At 37.8% G+C, this 22,628-nt stretch overlaps 2 protein-coding genes across 2 annotated transcripts; one reads left to right on the top strand and one right to left on the bottom strand.

Annotated features, from left to right (window-relative positions):
- The first annotated feature begins 1,573 nt into the window (after positions 1–1,573).
- Positions 1,574–10,784, top strand: LOC119776325 (KH homology domain-containing protein 4-like). The gene is made up of 14 exons (XM_038274723.1): positions 1,574–1,731; positions 2,318–2,585; positions 2,661–2,780; positions 2,866–2,936; positions 3,537–3,589; positions 3,721–3,926; positions 4,476–4,684; positions 5,286–5,346; positions 5,616–5,673; positions 5,857–6,095; positions 8,720–8,824; positions 9,818–9,903; positions 9,977–10,098; positions 10,535–10,784. Exons 1-14 carry the CDS (start codon positions 1,703–1,705, stop codon positions 10,663–10,665), a joined length of 1,758 nt encoding a protein of 585 aa, XP_038130651.1. The 5' UTR covers positions 1,574–1,702; the 3' UTR covers positions 10,666–10,784.
- A 703-nt stretch (positions 10,785–11,487) lies between these two features.
- LOC119776255 (fibronectin type III and SPRY domain-containing protein 2) lies at positions 11,488–22,484 on the bottom strand. The gene is made up of 13 exons (XM_038274601.1): positions 22,364–22,484; positions 21,874–22,148; positions 21,511–21,606; positions 19,446–19,679; positions 19,262–19,284; positions 18,915–19,036; positions 16,275–16,439; positions 16,009–16,143; positions 15,187–15,340; positions 14,557–14,690; positions 13,613–13,745; positions 13,351–13,527; positions 11,488–11,867 (listed from the first exon to the last, which is right to left on the bottom strand). The coding sequence occupies exons 2-13, from the start codon at positions 22,114–22,116 to the stop codon at positions 11,618–11,620; spliced, it is 1,866 nt and encodes a 621-aa protein (XP_038130529.1). The 5' UTR covers positions 22,117–22,148; positions 22,364–22,484; the 3' UTR covers positions 11,488–11,617.
- Positions 22,485–22,628: the final 144 nt, after the last annotated feature.

Here is a 22,628-nt window from a genome sequence, read left to right on the forward strand (position 1 = left end):
ATATTATGCAAAATTCAGATTATGTTTGTATGGAGTAAGTATGAATAATTTTGCAATGCCGTAAATGAACCGGATATCTGCATTCATTTCTTCTAAGAAAGAAAAAAACCTGACAATTATAAAGTGATTGTATAAAGCTTAAAGTAGTTTTCTTATTCAAGAGCCAAAGCTACATCTCCTGCGTAGATTTAAGAAACCAAATGACCAAAATTAAATCCATTCATCCACCTTCTTCTGTTTACCGGGTCGTGGGGGTAGCAGTTTCAGTAGGGAGGCCCAGACGACCCTCTCCCCAGCCACTTGGGCCAGCTCCTCCAGGGGAATCCCAAGGCGCTTCCAGGACAGCCGAGAAACATAGTCCCCTCCTGCGTGTCCTGGGTCTCCCCTTGGGCCTCTTCCCAGTGGGACGTGCCTGGAACACCTCACCAGAGAGACGTCCAGCAGACATCCTAATAAGATGCGCAAGCCACCTCAACTGGCTCCTCTCGATGTGGAGGAGCAGAGGCTCTACTCTGAGTCCTCCCTGGATGACTGAGCTCCTCACCCTATCTCTAAGATAGAACCCAGACACACTACGGAGAAAACTCATTTCAGCCGCTTGTATCCGGGATCTCGTTCTTTCGGTCATTACCCAAAGCTCATGACCATCCTCCCTAACCTAGGGTTGGGGAGGATGTACTGCCCCTAGTGGAGGACTTTAAATAATAAAAACAGTTGTCTTAATTTTTAAATTAGGTTAGGTAACAAAGACCAAACAATTATATCCCCCCTGGAAATGAAATTTATTTTTTGTTGGATTTTTTTTTTTATTGGAAATCTTTAGAGGGACCATGCTTGGAGAGGACAGCCATCTTTCTTAACCATATGGGGTTTAGGGAACATGGGAGAGAGGACACCAATTCCAACAGATGGGACTGTGCTTGCTGTGGTTTACAGCACCATTGGTTTTTGCTGTCTTTTGCATTAGTAGCATGCAACTCCCTAGATTATTTTCTTAGTTTTTTTGTTTTTTTTTAAGATTCAAAAACAAGCTGTTGTATTTACATTTACATACATATGTCAAACTCGAGGTATCTAGGAGTCTTATTATCCTTAATTAATCAGCCGAAAATGATAAATTTAGTTACCCCACATACTTAATTTTCTCATCTAAAAAAAGAGGTCTTTCTCTCGAAAATGCAGGGAAGCTAAAACTGGATTTTTTTATGAAATGTAGATTTTTTTTTTTATCACGGTGCATGTTTAACATGTTGAATAAATGATTAAATAAGTGATTGATTCAAACATGAAATGAAATTAATGAACAATAGTCTACACTAGGTAAAAGCTCTGCGAAAAAGGATGTTCTCATTGATATAACACATTAAGATGTAGGTCTTCTATTTATTTATTTTTAGATTTGGACTATGGGACTATTTTTATTTGAAAAGACTCATACGGTGTAAACTCGCATAACCTGAGCAACAGCGGTACGGGATTTATATGTAAACCCTTTAAAGTTATATATTTTTCATACATTTTGCGCAGATTGTTCCAGAGACTTTACGTTACGTAACATGGCAACAGCCCAACTTCCGTCAGATCATCTTTGCGACAAAGTCGCAGAGGAAACAGTCAGCGATATCGGACTGATGGCTGCGGTCGTTCGACATAAACTATATTAGAGACAGTTAAAAACTCTTGGATTTTCTGGGGTCGTGCTATGTCTTCGGGAATGACAGGACAAACGCCGTGAGTATAACATTTATTTTAATTAAATATGCTGACATAAGCAACAGGCTAAGACCGCGTAGGCCGTGTTTAAAATATGTACTGCTATGCTAACGGTTAGCGTTAGCAGAGCAACTTGGCCTAGTCGTAGCGGATAAATGAATGCATGTTAGTGTTATTTGTAAGTTTCAAATTTTACTTTTAGGCTATTTTACATATGATTTACATTCTTGGTTTTGTAAATGCTTATAAATACACACGTTGGTGATGTAAACCTACACAGCTAGAAAGGTAAATTTAGATGTGCTAACTCCGCACTAGCTTCACTGTCTTCGGATCGCTAACTAGTTTGTTTGTTCTAATAGTGGATAAAATTATTACTATTGCTCAGAGACACGCGTTTCATCAAATATTAAAGGCTGTTTGACTTGGTTTTAGTTGTAAAATCGAACTATATTTGAGAGGGAAGAAAGGTGTGGAGGGAAAAAAAGATTAATTGACCTGGTATTTCATCATCATAACGCAGCTTTCCTATTAACTTTGACATGAGTATCTAGGTGTCTTCACTTCTTCTCACTTATCTGTCATTGTTTTTTTGCTTTCTTAGCTGCCTAACCAGTCGCTGGGACCAGCCAGCTCAACCTAAAAAGAGTGTTGATGCACGGCAACAGGAAAGTTTTGGAAATGCAGCTCTCCCTGTCTCCTTGCAAGGAGTTGTCGGCTCCGCTGGTTCAAACAGTCCAGCTTCTCAGCCACCTGAAGCCGAGGAAACGCCTAAGGGGGGAGTCGAAAAAGCAACAGCAATGGCTGCAAAAATAAATGCCATGTTGATGGCGAAAGGGAAACTTTTAACTCCTCCGCCATTACTTCCTAAGGTGCATAGTTTTAGCAAACCTGTAAATGAGTCTTTGTCTGTTTTCGCAATGCTAATAGTGACACTTTTTATTCAGAAACCTCCAAGTATCCCGGTACCACCCCCTACAGAAGAAATGGTGGTCACTGAAGTGGATATAAATGACGTACCGCTAAATTGCAGAGAACTGCTTACTAAAGGCAAAACACAGGAAGAGGTAAATGTGGAAAAATGTCCCTTAGTTAATTATATAAAAGTCAGTGTCATGTCTTTTATTTTTAATTTCTCACCCTGTCTTTCAGATCAGATTGTTTAGCGGAGCGGTTGTCTCAACTAAAGGTCTTTACATGCCTGAAGTCATAACTACAGGAGGGTATGTTCCAAATCGAATTTTATATTATATTTTCCATTACTTCTTTTTCAGAATTTGGTGCCTATTTTGTCTGAGTCTATGACAAGAAAAACACTTTTGGGATCCCAACATTATAAGACTTGATCAACACATTTTTCTCTTGTGATTTTGACTGGCTTTAGCACATCAGAGAAATGACAAATAACTTGTTTATAGTAGCAAGTTCTCACATTCACTCTTTAAAACATAAAAAATAATAGTAATAATAATAAACACATAACAATACCAGTGACAGATTGAATTAACATGACCTGGGATGTAAAGCAGTTTAGATTTAAAATTTTTAACTTTAACCCTTATAAAAATACAGTATATTTAAAATTATATGACATGTAAGCTATACTTTAAATGTATGAGTTTGATTTACATTGTTATCATGATTTATTACATACAAATCTCACTCAGTTACTCTAAAGCTATCATAACATTGTCCAGTAGGGTGTTAAAAATAAATGGTAGAATTGTTTGTTTTTTTTTCTTAACGATTTCAGTGAGAAAAGTCAGTATTACCTTTTATGGGGAAAAGGGTTTCCCCTGACATTATGATTTGTTTTCTTTCAGACAAAGACCTTTGTATTTACATGTTCAGGGAAAGACGCAAGAACAGGTCAATAGTAAGTAGAACCTTTTGACTTTATACACGCAAGCAACATCTTGCATAGTTTTCAATGATTTTTTTTTTTTACAAACTTTTCTTAAGCTATTGCACATTCCTCACGTTTCTCTTTTTCCTTTGGGATTTTAGAAGCTGTAATGAGGATAAAGGAGATAATTTCTGAAGATGCGATAAGGGCCTCGGCAGCATCAGGAGGACAGCAGGCTCCTGTAATTCCGCCACTAACACTTTACCCTCAGCCTCCTCGGCCTGTCGTCCCAACTCCTGTGCCACGTGTGCCCAACACAAACTCTGTGCCTGGCCAAGGACATAGACCAGCAGCTCCTCACATAGGGGTAGGCAAACATCTTATTTCTGTTTTAGTCCAAGCAACAAAGCTTCTTGTTGTTTAGATGCCTAGTGTTATCAAGTTCTTTTTATGTCAGTATTGCTCAGACCTCTGTATAAGCAGGGCCTTTTCTCACTTGGTGAAAAAATGACTTTTCCTCTTTCGCTTCTCGCACAATTGTGATATATTTTTTGAGATATTTAGATCATGTGCAAAGCTAAAGAAACACACAACTGGTAATCTAACAATTGAAAAGCATTTTTTCTCTTGTCGTATATAGATATATTTAACTGTTTGGTATTTGTTAGAATTTTTTTCTGTCCTGAAGCACTCTTTAATGGAGGTGATTTTAAGTGAGGTAAATTAAGGTAGTTGCCTTCACTGATTCCCACCTCCAAGATTAACTGGCAGAGAGAACATCCTTGGTTTGCAGTGGAATGCCTCGGGTCGCTGCATCTGCTCACAAATATTTTCTATCTGTGAAATATTTGCCGATTTAACTGGAATGATTTGTTGACATTCTTCTCATTCTTATTATTTTTTTTTTATCTGTCAGAGTTTTGTGCATACCAAAATTTTTGTTGGCCTGGACCAAGCGTTGCCCTCATTCAATGTAAAGGAAAAGGTCGAAGGTCCCGCTGGATCGTATCTGAGTCACATCCAGACTGAGACAGGGGCTCGAGTCTTCCTCCGGGGAAAAGGGTCTGGTTACATCGAACAGGCATCAAAAAGAGAGTCTTTTGAGCCTCTTTATGTCTACATTAGGTATGTTCACTTTTGAAGGGTTCCATAAACCTTTTTAGTAGTGTTGCACCCATACCAGTATCGGACGGGACCCCAAGCTAGCACTAAAATGGTGGTATCGGTATCGACGAGTACCAACAAATAGGGCACCGATACCATTTTGAGAGCCAAAAGTATATTCAACTATTGTCACCCATTCCAGGTAGGCTATAAAAAGTTCTACTGGATTCACCTTGTATTAGTATTTTTCCTGCTTCACAAAGGTAGGCAGCAGCTTGACAAAGCAATGATGGCAATTATTTTACATCCAAGTTGTATGCACTTCTTCATATATATGCACACACATCAATTTCAAACAGATTGTATCAGTATGGTATCGGCCAATACTGCACAGCCAGGTATCGGGGCCTAAAATGGCATCGGCGCAACACTACTTTTTGTATGATGTACAGGAATTTCATCTTTAAATGAAGCAAATAATCAGAAATGGATGTATCCCTCTTGATAATGTGTAGTTTGTCACTGCTTGCTTTGAAACTATGAAATGTCTTTTGCTTTGCTCTGTGTGAATCACTCCTGTCTGCCTCATTCTACTTCATCAATGGTCCTTTGTGTGTTGCAGCCATCCGAATGCAGCTGGATTGGAGTCAGCTAAGAAACTCGCTGAGAGTCTGCTGGAAACTGTAGGTCCCTATAGTAAATTTTACTGTGTTAACCAGAGCTAGAGATTATAATAGGAGGTGTAAGAAGGTGAAACTATTGAAGCATATAGTTTTCTCTGATACTCACCTCCAAAATGAATGGTAGCGTGAACCACCTGATCTCCAGTTATAGATCTTGAGTGCTCTGCACCTACCCACATGGTCATTATTGACAATGAATTGCGGTGTTTAAGGAATTTAGTCATCTCCCAGGTATTTTTTTAGTTATTTTTTCCATTTTTTTCCTGTAGGTGAGAGCCGAACATGCCCGGATGATGTCGATGTACACAGCTACTGGCGCACCTCAGCGTGAGTATTACTTCACAAGTTGAAACTAGAAGGACAAAGTCCAATAAGTTAATCTAATGTCAGATATCAGCTGGCTGAAATGTTCTTTTGATTAAAGAATATTCCCCTGGCATCTTTAGTGGTTGAGTTGGTAAGCCTTTATTTAATTTATTTTGAAATTAATCGTCTATAATTTCATTTCAGCATACGCAGCACATGGATTTCCAACTAATAGCAGTTACTCTAGCCAGGGGTCCTGGTATAACTACCCAGCAAATGGGTATGCTGGCGGCTATGCAGCGTATCCAGGAGCCGGTGGTTATTGGAGTAGTGCAAATGGCCCCCCAAGTCAATCTAACCTGTCGACAACCCCATCTCCATCTTCTCAGGCAATGATTCAGTACCCAGTGTGTCCCAGGAAACCACATCCTTTTCTTGTCCAGGTAATTACTGACTCCTCAGGATTAGCTTCTTATAGTGTTGTCATGTATTATCAGAACTCAAAATCTGTTGTATGTTTTTCTCACATCCTAAATTATTTGGTTCAAACCAGGGAAACTCATTGATTCATTACAACAATGTTTATATTTAAAGTGTTTATTTCTGTTAAACTTGTATTTTTTTTATTATCCGTTACATTTATGGAAGAGCCAAAATCTAGTCTCTATTAGTATAAAAGGTTATCTAGCAAGCCAGACTGATGAGCACTAAGGTCTTGTTCTACCTGGGAGCATCTGGGTTCCCATCGAGTCTGTTTGGGGATACGAGGGGCTTTCAGCAGAGCCGATTGAGCAAAGTGACTGCTAGTGTCCATCTACCAAAGTTTTTTTAGCCCATCATAACAAATAAAAATGTCAGTAGATACGAGAAATAGGGATGCACGATACTGGGATATCCGATATGCCGATATTTTAAAACTCATGTAGCCGATAACCGATATCGATACCGATGTTATAGCTGGACAAAAATAAGTAGTCATTGAAAAAAGCAGTTTTGTTATCCATTTCTGACACTTTGAAAAATAATATACTCAAATATATTTTCATATCCTGATATCAAATTGATTTTTAAAAACGAGGTATCGATCTATTTACTTTCAAAATCTCGTGAAATTTCATCGTTCTGTTACAAACTCTCGTGATATTTTGCAAATTCTTGTGAGATTTTGTTAGTAAAATAGATTGATACCGCGTCAATATATCAACATATAAAAATATGGCAAAATTTTGTGAATTTTCGGGGGATTTCGTAGCATAACGATGACATATAGCAGTATTTTATTAGTAAAAGAGTTTGATATGGTGTTTTTAAATGGCAATATATCAGCATATGAAGATATTGTTATATTTTAATGTATCAATGTTTTTTCCCTCGTCTTTAGAAGTTTTTAATTCTGTAAAAAAGTTTTTGAGGAAGAGAAAGAAGTAGTATTGTTTTTTTTTTTTTAGACTTTAGAAACTCAGAAGCTGATCAAATATCGGGTTAAATATCGGTGGGGTGGCCGATGTCCAATATTCAGTTTTAAGGCCGATACAGGCCGATACCGATAGGGGGCCGATTATATCGTGCATCCCTAACGAGAAACCACCACTGCTTTCACTTATAATACTCTTGCTTTTTATCTTTTAAAGATTAAATAAGGGATTCTGAAAAAAAATTGGTAGCAGCAGCGATGCTTGGATCCTCCTCCGCTGCCATGTTTTCCATTCGGCTGTGGGCTTGGCAGCTCTTGCGTCTAAATATCCCACATTAAACCATTGGTCCCAAATGGTCGAAGTGGGAAAGATAAGACAGCTTGTCATGTGTATGTGAATGTGCTAAGATAAGAAAATGTACTTGTGTAATGTGCAGTTTATGCAATCAATGTTTGGTTGGGGCTCCCTTTGGCTTTAAGTCGCATGGAAGCCATCGGCCTTGGCTGAAAATGGCATATTTGCGGTTCTATGAGCCCTAATGCAAGCCTGGTTAAAAGCCCTAGAATGAAACGACAGGTTTCTTCCTTTTATGGTATGCTCATCAATATTTAGATGAGCTGTGCGCTGATTGGTTGGTTTACAACGAGCAAAGCTGCTGAGAAAACACACATCATAGCAACAAGCACTCACTCACTGAAAAATCAAATTGTGGATATGGTAGGTTGACCAGATGTCCTCCTTTTCTCGGACATGTTCTACTTTTCATACCAAAAAAATGTCTGGGGGGAATTTCAAATTCGTCGGGGATTTTTGTCGACTACAGTGCAGCACGTAGTTGAAACACACCAGGCACTCAAACCGAGCTGTCTGGTCCGGGAATCCCAGCGGACGGGGGCAGCGAGCCAGCGGGGATGGAGGGACTGAACCAGACCCGGTAACGGTAGCCTGGACACCAGCAGCCCCTTGCTTCCCCCCTCCTCTGGCTGAGGACGGGCATCTCAAGGCTCTCTGCTGAGATCTGGTCCAGTCACCGGCCCAGCAGATACCATTTTTTTCTAATTAAATCAACAGCTAGACAAGACATGGGGAAAAAAAACAAAAAAACATGTTGCTCCCAAATTAACTGGTAGGCGGGTCGCTGCATCTGGTCGCTGCATCTTGGGAGATAATTAGATGAAGAAGGGCAACAATGTTAAATTGCATAGCTTAAAAAAATAATCACCCTGAACCTAAACCAAGGTTATGTTTCTTTCTTCTATACCACACTGAATGGTTCATTAGTGTGCTTGGATTCAGCTCACTGTGAGCAGCCATCTTTATTAGGAATAAACAGCAAGGTTTTCCACAACATTGTAGTAATATAACTTAAGATGTAAACATTAATTTTGTTTTTTCTGAAAATCGATGTATTTAGGGTTTTCATTCACTGCAATTATAATTAATATAAACACTTTAAATATATTCTTGTGTTTAATGAATATATATGTTTGACGATGAGACACACTAACAGAAGAACATCTGAGTTATTTAGAATACATTGATCATTCGAATCGATGGTCACCTTTGAGTGGTTGCAGTATTTTGTTTATTTTACGATGCTTTGAATGGCCTGGCCCCAGCAGTGTACATATGTTGGTTGTGCTCTACTTAAGGATCCAAGCAGCGGTGAGACAGTGGAGCCTGAAGGATGTTTAAACACCCCCCCTGACTCAGGAAGTCCCAAACATCAGCTCCAGGAGGGGGCTAAGGATGAGCAGGTTAGCTGGAGCATTGACGCCTCGATACACGGATCCAAGCTCATTCTGTCCGTGCTAAAGCTTTGGATCTGTTTGGATTTAGAAAGCTTCAGGCATCACTGGTACACCTGGAAGCTCAATGTTGTATTTTAAATCAACATTTTGCTGCAAATCTTTCTATTCCTTTAAATTGTTTTTTAGAATGTTTTCTCTATGTTTTAATATTGAACAGACCTAAACGGTTCATTTGATACAGTGATTAAAAAAAAAAAGGAATCTTTTTTACAACCTCAATATCTTAAGAAAATATTCAGTTTTAATTATTGCAAAATTGTAAAGTTTAAAGAATGTTCGACTCTTTGAAATATATGCAAAATGATGAACTTGTATTTAATTATGACTTTGGTCATAAATGTAATGAGTATTTTAAAAATATTGAAGTACCTTTATGGAGAAAACCAAATGCTTTTTTTTCTCTAAGGCAGTAGCCGATACCAATGGTTTTCGCATCAGATCTAACTGATCACTGATATATGCTGTCGATCCTTTGTTTTTAATCTAACATTTTTCTAATGTTGCACATATCTTCACTTAAAGAGAAATAAACAATTACTACCAAACCAAAAAACATCAACAATTAAGAGCAAATAGAGCAGCAGTGTATGCACTTTACGTGGCCTCCAGGCATGCACTAATGCACTAATGAATCTGCAAACTTTTACAGGTATCACACAATAAAAGGGGAGGGGCATACATATTGGCCTACCTCTATTCACAGCTAAGGATTATGTAGCAACTCCTACGTGTTAGAATATAAGGGTGACCCGTTTGACTTCCTCTCTATTTAATACCTCCAGCTGGCTGCAGCCTTACTACAGTCTGAACATGGTTTTTATTTTGTTGAGAAAACAGAAGAATTACCTATTTATGCAGCAATAGGCAAAAAAATTGCATAAAGAAAATCTCAGGCGTGGTCCACCCTCTCAATTTAACAATCTTAAATGTTTTTTGTAGCCTACCAGCTGCCCTCCAGAGGGTCCGGCTCACCTGGAGTCCACCCTTCCTTCATCCAGTGTAGGAGAGGAGAAAGTCGTAGAAAGGTCTGATTTCTAAACGTTCTTTCATCTTTCTTGAGATGATTTTTAGGTATAAAACTTTATTTATTCTCTTCAGGATTTTGATGCCGCCTCCACCACCACCCTTTGTGGTTACTCCCCCCGTTGCGCGCAAGAGGCCAAGAGAACCAGAGCCAGAAGACCCATCTAGTCCACCGCCCAGCTCCTCCGCATCAACGGGTATGCGTTTCTTTTTTTCCAGAATATTCCGAGAGCCTGAGAGCTCAAGCATAAACTTCGGTGGAGTTCTGTGTTGCATGTGGTAGCATCTCCCCCCGTGGATCCATGGGGGAGGAGTGGAGACCTGTATGAATCGCACCACAGTTGAAACTCGCTAACACGCTCTTCTTGTATATGTTTTTTGTCTTTCCCTTGTTTTCTCTCTCAACATGTGTCCACGGACGTGCCTGTAATGGATGTGTGCTGTGCTGCCGTTTGATTTTGATATCTTCCCTCCCCTGGCCCTGGATCAAACCAACTCATAAACCTCGGCTTATGTGGGGCTCCTCACTGGGTTTCCATTTGGTTTTGTTCTTTCTCTTTGGCCCCCCTCCCCCTGTTTCTTCCCCACCTTCCCCTTTTCTCTGTTTCTTTTTCTCCTATTGTGCTCCTACAGGTGTTCAGGAAGAGGTGTCTGTGAAGAAGACTAAAGTGAACGCTGATACTTCTGGGCTTGTGCCCTATGGGGGAGATTCCTCAGATGAAGAGGATGAGAGGACCCACAGCAGTAAGACAGAAAACCTATAACCTCTGTCCACCTCATCCCCACTGCCCTGTGATTTTTACTGACCAGAAGGTTCCACTTCAAGTATATTCTCAGAACTCTTTAAAGTCACAATAAAAGCAGAAGTCTGCCCTGAACTGCCTATACCAGCATTTTGATATATTTTCTTGTTTTTCAGTGGTTTAGCTTTTATTCTTTGAGAATAAGTTTTCATCCTAGTTCTACAAGTTCAGTGAAAATTTCAGTTCATAAAAAATAATTATTTCAAGTAGGTTGGCAGACTTCAAAGAATAACATACAGTATGTGATTTATCACTTAAGCTGCATAGGTTAGATGCATTCCTGTGCTTTACTAATCGAAAAAAAAAATCTAATTCTTTTGTTCTTCATGTTGAAGTTGGCCTCGCAAAAGAAAGTCAGATCTCTCTGTTTATTTTTAAAGTAGGTCTTTGCTCTCAAATAAAACTTAATCTGATGTAAATAGAAATGAAGCCCATGAATAGTTCACAGCTTGCTTGTAGTCAGATATAACTTTGAACTCTTTTCACTTTAACCTGACTCAAAGTTAATACAGGGGATTAAGTAAAAGCAAATCCCAACCACTGCACTTGTCAAAATATGGAGGTACACAGGGCGGACTTAAGATGTAAATCCAGCTGTATATTGACTTTTTTTCCCCTCAAACTTGTTTTAAAAAGTCCCATATTTCCCATTTTTGTTTTTAAACATCTGGTCTTGCTGCAGTTGCATATGGTTTAAATACATAAACTTCAGTGGAACCTTTTCTTATCTTGGAAAATGGTGAATGCCTGTTCCCGTGGAATACTATAATAAAACAAATACAATACCTGTTTTGTCTTTATTAATGTAATTCTGTCTGTGGAATTCTCATTGTAGCACACAAAGAATGTCACACTATTGAGAAGTAATGCAAACTTAGCTGTCTCATAATATTGTTAAATCAACTTCCTGCAGTCAGATAAATGCATAGTCAGGAGCTGCTATGCCATTGTGTAGTGTAAGAGCTCCTGGGTTGTCCAGGCTGAAACAGGGGTGAACATAATTCTGGAAGTGACAATGGAAGGTGTGCAAATGTTGCTCTAGATTAGCGTTGAAAAAGCTCAGTGTTCCCCTGTCGTAGTTGAGAGCCACTCCAATCCGCAATGGATGCGCTGTAATCCTCAGGTCTGGACTCCAGCCATTATGCAGGAACTCATATTTGTGTCTAAAAGCAAAAAGGACAATGTAATGTTTTGGGGGGGGAGTTCTGTTTTCCTCTAGTGTCTTTGCTGCACAACATTAAACCAAAAAAAAATGCTGCATAAAAGTTTGTGTAGGCAGGATGAACATGCTGCCCACAATGGGAATCACATTTGAAGCTTGTACGATACACTGATCTAAAGGTTTCTCTAAATGTGACAATTCAAGCATCCTGGCATACCAGAGAGGTTGCTATGGAAACTCATAGAAGGCAACATACTTCTTTGTCCCTCCTTTAAGCTTAGGCTTTCACATAGCTGATGCCCACTTTTTTTTAGGTTGCTTAGGAAAGGGAAATATCTAAAAATACAGTCCTGCCCCAGTTTCTGTGGTAATAATCCCTTTGAGGATCAATGCATTAATGCTGATAGATTGGATATTAAAAATCTGCTTGGTCTTCAGTGCTGTTAAAATGAGAGCCAGTTTATTTTTGCAATCTGCTTGGTCTTCAGTGCTGTTAAAATGAGAGCCAGTTTATTTTTGCAATCTGCTTGGTCTTCAGTGCTGTTAAAATGAGAGCCAGTTTATTTTTGCCTGCTTGTACTAAAATAAATGATTAGGCAGCAAACTTATACCCCAGAAAAAAGTAATACATTCCTGAAGAAAACAGGTTTTCATACGTATACCTTCCACGGATGCACCTGGTTTAAAGTGTTTACAAAACCTCATGAAAGTTTTTAGACACTTGATATCAAAGTCAATATAAATATTGACTTTTATGGAGAGCATCCAGTATTATAAAGTAGTCACATAAGCTACCACTTAAAATGGCTAAAATACACAGCTTTGTCAAATTCAAGACCATGTTTGGCATTAGGCTTTTTTTTTTTTTTTAAACCACAGATACTTTAAGTCTGAATGTGAACAAAATGGTGAGATGAGGCCTGTGTCACTGAGCAGAAAGGTCTTCAAATCAATGGCAATGGCTGACTGTCCAAGCTAGTTCAAGAGCAAAATGCAACAAACACTCCAAAACCTATAAAGTTCCTCACAGGTCCTAAACTGACTAGTGTTATAGCTTTATTTTTGGGTTAAAAGAGGAACCCTTTGATGTTTGAGGAAAAAAAAACGCCCATCTAATATTGGTCAGAGAAAACAAAGCTAAAATGCAGCGTTTGAGGAAATTTCACAGCAACTGAGGCATGAGGGCGGGCACTTTATGTAAAAGCCAAGAATTTCACAATCCATCTGAAGCCTGATGCAGAAATTGTTATGCAGCCGATAAAAGCTGGACCCTGTAAGCAACAATGACCTAAGAACTATAAAGGACTTGCTTAAATTTAAGGAAGAACAGCCAGAAACATTCCTTGAGGTGATGTGATATTGGCTCTGCTAACTTTTTACCCATTTATTTATATTTTGCAACTGACACCACTTCCCAAAATTGGACAGTACAAAAAAAAACCCAAATAGGTATAATTCTTGATCAAAAAACACTTTTTTGTTACCTGGATGGGGTGCGAATGTGTCTCATACACCAGGAGCTATTGTTTGCCCCGAGGTACGAGTCCCTGTCTGCGTCTTTGTACGCAACTCCAACACGAAACTCCGTCTCATCATCCACCTCAACTTCCCAGTAGTGCCTGCCTCGCACTGGGATAAGGTCTCCCAGTATGGCCACACATCTGTGCATGAAGACAAACACATCTGCATTAGGAGTCAAAAGTTTCTATAGCATTCAGTCATACAAGCTAATGTTGAATATTTAACCTTGTGAAAGTATTGTCTTCAAACGCCATTGCTGTTATGGGCAATTCCTCATCTCCATAGAAGATAGTGAAGCCATCTTCTGACATGGAGAGGCAAGGATGAGCAGTGTCCTCCAGAAGATAGAAGAATGTACCTGTTCACACAATAACACACAATACAAGCCTGGTTAGGATATTTTTTTAATGTGAGACCCTATTTCTAATATCCGTCATAAAATCCATTCAATATTTATTTAAATGCATTCATTTGTCAAGTTTGGTTGTTTTTGTACTGAGATATAAGCAAAGCTGAAATGTTATTTAGTAATTTGATTGTTTTTAGTAGGAAATTAATTTCATTTGCATTAGAAAAAGCTGTAGGAGGTGGTTTATCATCACTGAGGTCCTTCAGTTTTTGTTCTTGTAAATAGCATTCTGTTGTCCCTGGAAATCTGAAACCTGCACTTTTCAGGCACCTATTTAGAAACCTACTTTTGACTTTGCTGTTCATGCAAATGACATGATCCTCAATAATGAAAATCTATAAACTTAACATTTCTTTAAAAACAATTCTGAAGAAGATTCTCTACAATCAACAAAGGACATATTCTGGAACAACAGAACATTTTAGAAGTTTAACAGTCTTTAAGTCTTCACAGTAAAGTAAGCAAATAAAAACTAAATTTTTTTAAAAGTAAATGCTGAGCAATCAGACAAAGGTATGGTTGGCCCAGCATTCTATCCAAAATAGTTAATAAGTTTAACAATGTTTTAATTGATCATAGAAACCATAAAGATCATGTAGCTACATTGCAGTACTTGAAGAGGTGTGCTGCACATAACTCGTAATTGAAAAGAGGGATTTGTGTCGTTAATAGGGTATTTTAAATGAAAAGCTCTGAGTGAATTGTCAATCATTTTATAAAATCACAGAAAGACTGTAAGCAAGGTTGTTTTGTTTTCTACCTGTTGTGGAGATGCTTATAGGTTCACTCCTGTCACTGGGACCACCAACGTTGACAGCTCTCACAAAGATGAGGTAATGTCGCCCTGCTTGCAGCTGGATCATACACTGACAGGTGGGCACAGCTACTATAGACCTGGAAATATCATACGAGGGGAAACAATACTTCTTTCTTAGAGGGTTTTTACAGCCTAGAAATTGCACTGTACCTAACTTTGAAATACTGAATAAATAAATTTAAAGTCTTAACTTGGAGCTTCAAATTGTATTTTGCAACAGGAGGATAAAAGATAGCAATGACCCCAAGTGAGGACACATAAGGAAAACACTGCTGCAGGAGCTAAAGCTAAAAATAGATTTTCTGGAATAGAGGACATCTTGATTCAGCAGCTGTAAGACCATGGGGCCTTGAAACATTTTAAGGCAAGCACAACCCAGGCTCTTTATGAAGGTAATAACTAAAAACGATCCTTTCAACAAAAGCAGATGGGTATTATTACCATAGGTTGCAGAACTTTGCAAACTTTTATCACCTTGCACGGCATTTCCTTCTATATTTAACATGAACATTTCAGTTTATTGCCTGGTTTATTAAGCAAGCTTTAATAGGGTTTTAAAAGCTTTGCTCTTACTCGGTAATGTTGCTCTTTGCACCACCAGTTCCTGTCTCACTGAGCTCCACAGTATAGGAGTCTACAGGGTTGGTGTTCCCCGACTCCCATCGGATCAGAGCAGCTTCTGGGCAGCTGCTGCACTCCCTCTGCTTGATCACAGGAGGCGACGGCACTATGGAGACAAAGCTTGGACTGTCATTTATAGCCTCAAAAACCTCCGACTCCAGGCTTACTTTATCGGCTCATTCATTGAAAAAGTTTTATTACTAAGTAGGGTTTTAAACGAAAAACAGTTGACATAAACACATTTTTTTCCAAATTCCACATTGATTCCTGCAATCAACCACCTGAATATAAATCTTCATTAGGTTTGCTGATCAGGTGCAGTTTCAGGCAAACCTGAGTATGTCTTAGACACTTACCTCAGAGACCAAATTTTAGAAAGACCAGAGAACTTACCATGAATTCCGATTAGAGATAATTGCATTAAAAAGAAATGATAGCAAGGCTCTGAATGTCTGGAGAGACACAGGTGGAGGGTTAGTTCACATGTTTAAAGTTGAAGCACAGACCGCTACACAACCAGGACATTGTTGTTGAGGAATTAAGGGGTTAAATTAGATTCCTGAGGAGAAAACCCTTAACTGGCTGGAAGAAGGCATGCAGGAAGACTTCAGAGGTTTTATTTTCTGCATAACTGGACTGCACACTTAAAATCTCTATGCTTCCAACATGTTAACCACCACTGACCCAAAACCACAAGAAAAGTCCCCTCTGATTTCTGTTCTGTGGAAAGATGAATAAAAACATGAACTTTTGGATTAGCAGCATTTTCATTACCTGTCATGTATAATGTCTTCTCACTAGCTGGGCTGATGCCTGTTGTGTTGGTCGCCGTCACCCAAAGCTCATACTGTGCATTAGGGAGCAGATCAGTCACAGTGCAGTGAGTCTCCTTCACTTTGATCTTGCTTTCTGAAAGAAAAAAAAAGTTGTATATCGGCTAAATAAATTCAGGAAAAAAAACAACTGCTTTATCTGTTAATGCTTCCATAACTCTGCATGGATTTATCTAGCAGAGTAAAGCAGATTGAAGAAAGTCATACCCTGTGGTGCAAAGGTATTCTCTGCAGACACATCCTCCAGCACTGGTCTGTAGTAAAGCTCATAGTACTCAACCGTGTCGTCAGAGAATAAACTCCAGCACACATGGAGGGATGTCTGGGTGGCTGAGTTGGGCAGCTGGGGGTTGATCACTGGTGCAGACGGAGCTGTTTTTTCAGAATGCACACAAACAATAAATCATTCACTTATCAAAATACCAAAAATGTCATGTATCAGAGTAGCTTTATCTACAGTAGACTAGCATAAAATTATCCCATGTATGAGTATAAATCATTGGCTTATAATTGATAATGGAATAGAGTAATATTTCCAGGAGGCAAGTTAGCATGACTTGTACAAACAAGAAAAGGGTGGTTAAGGTTGAATTTATTGAATTTTCCCCGATCAACACAGGATCAAAATTAAAAAACTGGGTTTAAATATACCGAAACACCAAACTAATCTTTGCTAAAAATGCCCCTCAGCAAACATTCCCTCAACCACACCCTTTTCATAGCAATTGACAATCTTCAGCCATCTTCCTGACTGATTATTGGACTACAGTGAAGGTATATGATCTACCTTGGGAGGTTTTCCTGTTATGGAAAAAAACACACTTTTAAGCATAATGCATAAACCCACCCTCCTGAGGTCTGGGCTTTGGGAAGGCTGCATTAGAAGTTTAATGTCCACCTGGTTTATCCATTTAAAAACCCAGTGTGATGTTTGTCTTTGCATTCTGGTCAGAAAAGTCAGAAAAATCTCAGCTGTCTCTTTGAAAGACATGTTATGGTTGGATGAGATAAAAAGTAAGCAATTTGGCCACAATAACTAAGACTGTAGGAGCAGAGGTTAATCTTCCCGATGTAAGGACAATAAATAAAGCATGGTAGTGGTAGCATCATGCTCAGGGTATGTTTTAGTCAGTTTGTATTGTTGAAGTTGATGGAGTTATAAAGAAGGGAAACTCTGTCCAGTTCCCTTACCTTCACCTCAACAAAACACTATGGACGCAGTTTATTGCGCCAACAGAACAAAATACTGAAACTTTGGAACAGGTCAAACAGTAATAAGCTATTGTAACAGCTCTACTCTCCAACCGTGCTGAACTTTTAAAATAATAACCAAGCACTTAAAATGAGCTGTACTATTTCTGTTAAGAAGAGAGTTTTAAAATCCAGTCAGAGTATTTTTCCAGACGCTTGTTGACGAGCAGTGTTGGGTAAGTTACTTTAAAAATGTAATCCGTTACAGTTACAAGTTACCTTGCTTAAATTGTAATTGTAGTGTAACTTTTTCGATTACTTTTAAAAAGTAATGTAACTAATTACTTTTGATTACTTTTTGTTTACTTTAAGGTTTTAATGAGTATTGACCCATGTTCAACATTTAATTTTTGAGAACTGAATGTGAACCTTAAAAAAGCACTAAGCTGAGAGGGAACTGCTGACAGGCTTCGTCTATCAGTGAGTTGCACTAACCTCTAAATGTTTCCTCAGGTTTTACATAGATTGCTTCGACGTGGACAAGTTCTTGATAGCCGGCAAACACTTCTTGCAATGCACGGTTAAATTTGAGCCATTTTCACAGATGTAAATGAAATGCTCCCTAAATTTCCAGTGCTGGAAGGCTGTCATTTTTGAAGCGCTGCCTGAGCTGAAATAGAACCGTCCGCTCACTTGCTGTTCCTCAAGGAGGCTCCACCAGCACAGGATGGATCATCAGAGTGGCAAATATGATAGAGACAAGGAGCTGTAGTGGGAAACGGCGATACAGGGAACGAAGCAATAAAAATATAATAACATATTTCGCAAAGGTTTTTCTTTATATTTAAAAAAAAATGTAACTAAATTTGTAATTCTTAATATTTTCGGAAGTAACTGTAACTGAATTACATATTTTCTCATTGTAACTGTAACAAATTACAGTTACTCTGTTTTTGTAATTAAATTACGTAACGTCGTTACATGTAATCCGTTACTCCCGAACACTGTTGACGAGGAACATTCAGCCAAATAAGTGACGGGGGTGTATTTATACCTATATGTATGCTGTCTACCCTGTGTCAATTAGAGGGAGTTCTATAAATTCAAACATGTGCATCAAGCAGATTTTTTTGATAATTCTGGTCTCTCAAAAAAAAAGGTTTAAATTGTTAATTTAAAACATCAATAAAGGGAAGGCATGTTAGAGTGCAGCTTTTGTTGAATCCCAATTTCAGAACCTTTGATAGATGCATTTCCATCTTTTTATCCTATCTTCCAAATTATTAAGTTAGGACACTAGTGCCAGAAATAGAAAAAAACCCTCTTCTAATAGAAAAATCGAGGCAGCTATAACGACATCTACAAACATTTCAGCTTTGTAGATGTTCTCATTTGCTTTTAAGCATTTCCTCCAAGTTATTTAAAAAACTGTAATGTGTTAAATAAACATTGGTTTTCATTGTCTTATTATACATTTCAGTAAATAGATATACTGTGTAACTAATGCAAGAAATCTATGAAATGATTTAGAACTCTGGCTGTCACAATTATCATTAACGGCTCAAAGTTATGTAAGACTTCTAAGTTTAAAATGCAGTGCCCTATGCTGATGATGCTCTGGTTTACTGCAATATGTGATGAGCTGATAAATCACACCTGGAACAATATTGATGGAGTCCATCATGGTTTTCACATCTGACAGATCAGCAATGGGTGTGCTGAATTCAAGGCCTGTAGACAGCGCGAGGTCAACCTCTTCTTTGGCAAACTCCTCGACTCTAGTGAAGCATGGAGGTCATTCTTATAAATCACATGATACTAAAACAATGGCGAATATTCAAGGTTCATGCTATCTGGATCACACACAAACTTCTGACTTGAATATGAAAATAAATCATGACATGGTCATAGTCAATTGCCTTAAATGTTAGGTTTCCTATAATCACTCTTCAGTCATTGGTAGTGTCACAGCATGCATCCACACAGAGCAGCGTAATGATTACCTTTTAATGGTGGGCATAACTGTCTGTCAACAAAAATCAATAGGAAATCTATCAAACAGGAAGCTTTTATATTAAAAAATAACACATCAGCTGTAGTTTTTATACATTTGGAACTAATAATAAAATGGTTTAATTTAGTTTGTGTAAGTAAATTATGGGGGGACATTTCTCTAGGATGAGGCACCTTTAGGAAAAGTCTCTTGTCCTGACAGCGGTAAATCTCTTTGGCCGTTTCAATGAGTTCCTTTGAGGCGTCCAGGGCCTGACCACAGACCAGCAGCTGACTGTACAGGGATTCCAGTTTAGCCTTCTTCTCCTCCTGCAGTCCACTCGCCCTCTCATCATAGCGCTGAGACAATGTCTGCAGCACATCATTGTAGTGCTGCTCCAAGTGCTGCTCTCGACGGCCAAAGTTCTCCTGGACAAACATTCAGGCAATCTGATGGGGCTGCAGCCTAACACATTAATCTCTATATTAATCTCTATATTATATAATCTCTATATTATATTAATATAATAAATATTATACAAGATCATGTGTAACAAATATTTTATATATGAATTTTATATATATTATACTATATAAATATATAATATTTGTTAGCCATAATCTTATAATATATTAATATAAAACTTTGTGTTTATCATATTAATATTTAATTGCAAAACATATAACTTTGCATATATTTCATCCAGTTTGAGGCCAGTTTAAATAGTTTCTAATCTGAATAAATATGTGTAATCCAACTGAAAGGTAATTTTTTTCCGTTGTGGCTTTTACACATATATATATATATATATATATTGCGGCTTTTGTATTTGTCTTGCGGCTTTTGTAATTGTGTTGCAGCTTTTGTAATTGTGTTGCAGCATTTGTATTTGTGTTGCAGCTTTTTTAATTGTGTTGCGGCTTTTTTAATTGTGTTGCGGCTTTTGTAATTGTGTTGCGGCTTTTGTAATTGTGTTGCAGCTTTTGTTTTAGTGTTGACACCTCTGGGCCACAGTGCTCTAGTAATGGGTACATGGAAATTGAACTGAATTGAATAACATTTTTAATTTAAAAACTTAAACTTTTATCAATCAAAAAGTAATTTTTAACTTTTTGATTGATAAAAGTAAAGGTTGATAAAAGTAAAGGTTGACCTTTGATGACCTCTAGAAATATTTCTTTATATCTTTAAAACGATAGCGGCACAAACATTTTTGCTGCACAAACCAGCACAAACGTTTGACACTAATTTTGTCTGATTTGTAGAAGGTGGGGGGGCCAACTTCATTCAGGTCGCCACCGGGCCCTCTCCACCATCGGTAGGAAATGAAGGTGAAGTGCCAACCCTTCGATTTTAGGTCAACACCTACACTCGACACCATTGTCACGCCGACAGGAGCTCATCAAAGCAGCTTAGGTGTCTTGATGAAAACAGAGTAAAACTAATTACGTCAGTCTGACTATAATTTTTGTTTTGTTTGTTTTTTCTAGTTCATCAAGTTTAAATGTGATCATAAGGGAGTTAATTAGAGGAAATACTGGTTTATAATAGGATTTTATTCTGTAGTTCGATTCCTTACTACCTTCCAGGCAACAAATTTATGTTATTAAAAATTTTTGCATGTTATTATAAAAGTTAAATGCTCAAATTAAAACATTAAGTAAAATAGTCTTTATTTATATTTCCGTTATTGTATGTTCCACTTTTCTTAAACACAATGTTTTGTTTAAAAAAAAAAGTATCGGTTAAGAGGTGGGCATTTTTTGTGGTAATTAACTAATCAGTTGGACCAAATTACATTCAGATTTAAATAAAATACATAGATCCTGCTATATTCTATTTAAAATACAAGAGCTGAAGGTTTTAATATGAGTTTTTACTTAAGAAGGCATTTTAATTTCCAACTTACAAAGAATAATTAACCAAATCTTATGGGAGGATACGTTTAGTTTCATACACTATGGGTTGTTGATTATTTATTCTCCAGAAGCACAGTATTTATATTGTAAAAACATTTTATTTTTTAACTCTGTCCCTAATTCTGTTCTATACTATTCCATTCTATTAACTGAAAACTGTAGGTTACAGAAATTAAATTCAAACACACTAAAGTTTACAACAATTGTTTGAGCACTATAGCCCTTTCACATTGTGAATAATGAGTGTTTGTACGTAGACTTAACTAAAGAAAGATGAGTACCAAATTCCACATATATATTGCGTTATTTAATTAATAAAGAAAACCACTAGAGTTTTTACCTCCACTGTAAGAAAGATTTCCTCCAAATGACCGGCAAAGTTCTCCATTTCAGTGACCTTACCCTGCAGCTGATTTCTGATGGAGATGATCTCATCCTAAAAGCAAGTGAAAGTCAGGATTCAATCCTTTCAAAACTACAACGTACTTTATAGAAATGAGAAAATAACAAATAGAGTTGAATCAATGATCAAATAGTTGAATCATTTCTGCATGTCTAATAAAAGTGTATTTTACTGTTACTATCTCTCAAATTTTAACATCTGTTAGAGTTTTTGTCTGTTATTTGCAGAAAAAAAACATTTTAAAGCAGTTTATTGAAAATCATTAAACAGATTTTACTCCTTTAGTGTTAATGCCCCCACCTCATATTCTCCTTTGTCAAACACATCATCATGTCCGTCTTCTGCCCCAGTGGGGGACGGGCAGCTGTCTTCACATGGCTCAAAACGCAACGATTCATTGGTGTTGACTGAGAACCTCTGAAAGGTTCTTTCTCCAGGCTCTGGAACAGCACGGTATGCCTCCATGGTGCTCGATTGTCTGCTGAAGTCCTGCTGCTCGCCTTCTTCAGCAATCACATTCAGTCTGCCCCCAGTCAGGTCCATAAGAACACAGGTCCCAAGTGGATGATGGCAATCTGGAAATGATAGATTATGCATATAAGATTAATTTAGATCATCTTCTAAATAATATTAACATGTAGATCTATAACCAACTTTTAAAAACAATACAACATTTTGTAGTTTTTAGTGACTTGCTTGTGTATGAATAAATAAGTTGAATTGGAAAATTATTGAACAATTAACAAAAGAATAACCGGAATGACTCAATATGATAATAACAAATCCTGACCTGTGTTGATGCCTGACAAGCAAACTTTGTGAGAGGTCCAACCCTGAAGCTGTGACTAAAATAGATGGAGCTCACACTGCTCATGTGACACAGCTATTTCAGACATCTACAGGGAATATGTGTTATATGAATATATATTAAAACGAATTTAAGACTAACATGGCAGGGAAAGAAACAAAATGTTAACAATGACAATAAAAATCACCAAGACTAATTTTAAAATATTATTTAATATGGAAATCCCCAAACATGTGATTCAAAGGTT

Source organism: Cyprinodon tularosa, unplaced genomic scaffold (assembly GCF_016077235.1).
Source record: "Cyprinodon tularosa strain WSP-4 unplaced genomic scaffold, ASM1607723v1 ctg1000, whole genome shotgun sequence".
Lineage (NCBI taxonomy): Eukaryota > Metazoa > Chordata > Actinopteri > Cyprinodontiformes > Cyprinodontidae > Cyprinodon > Cyprinodon tularosa.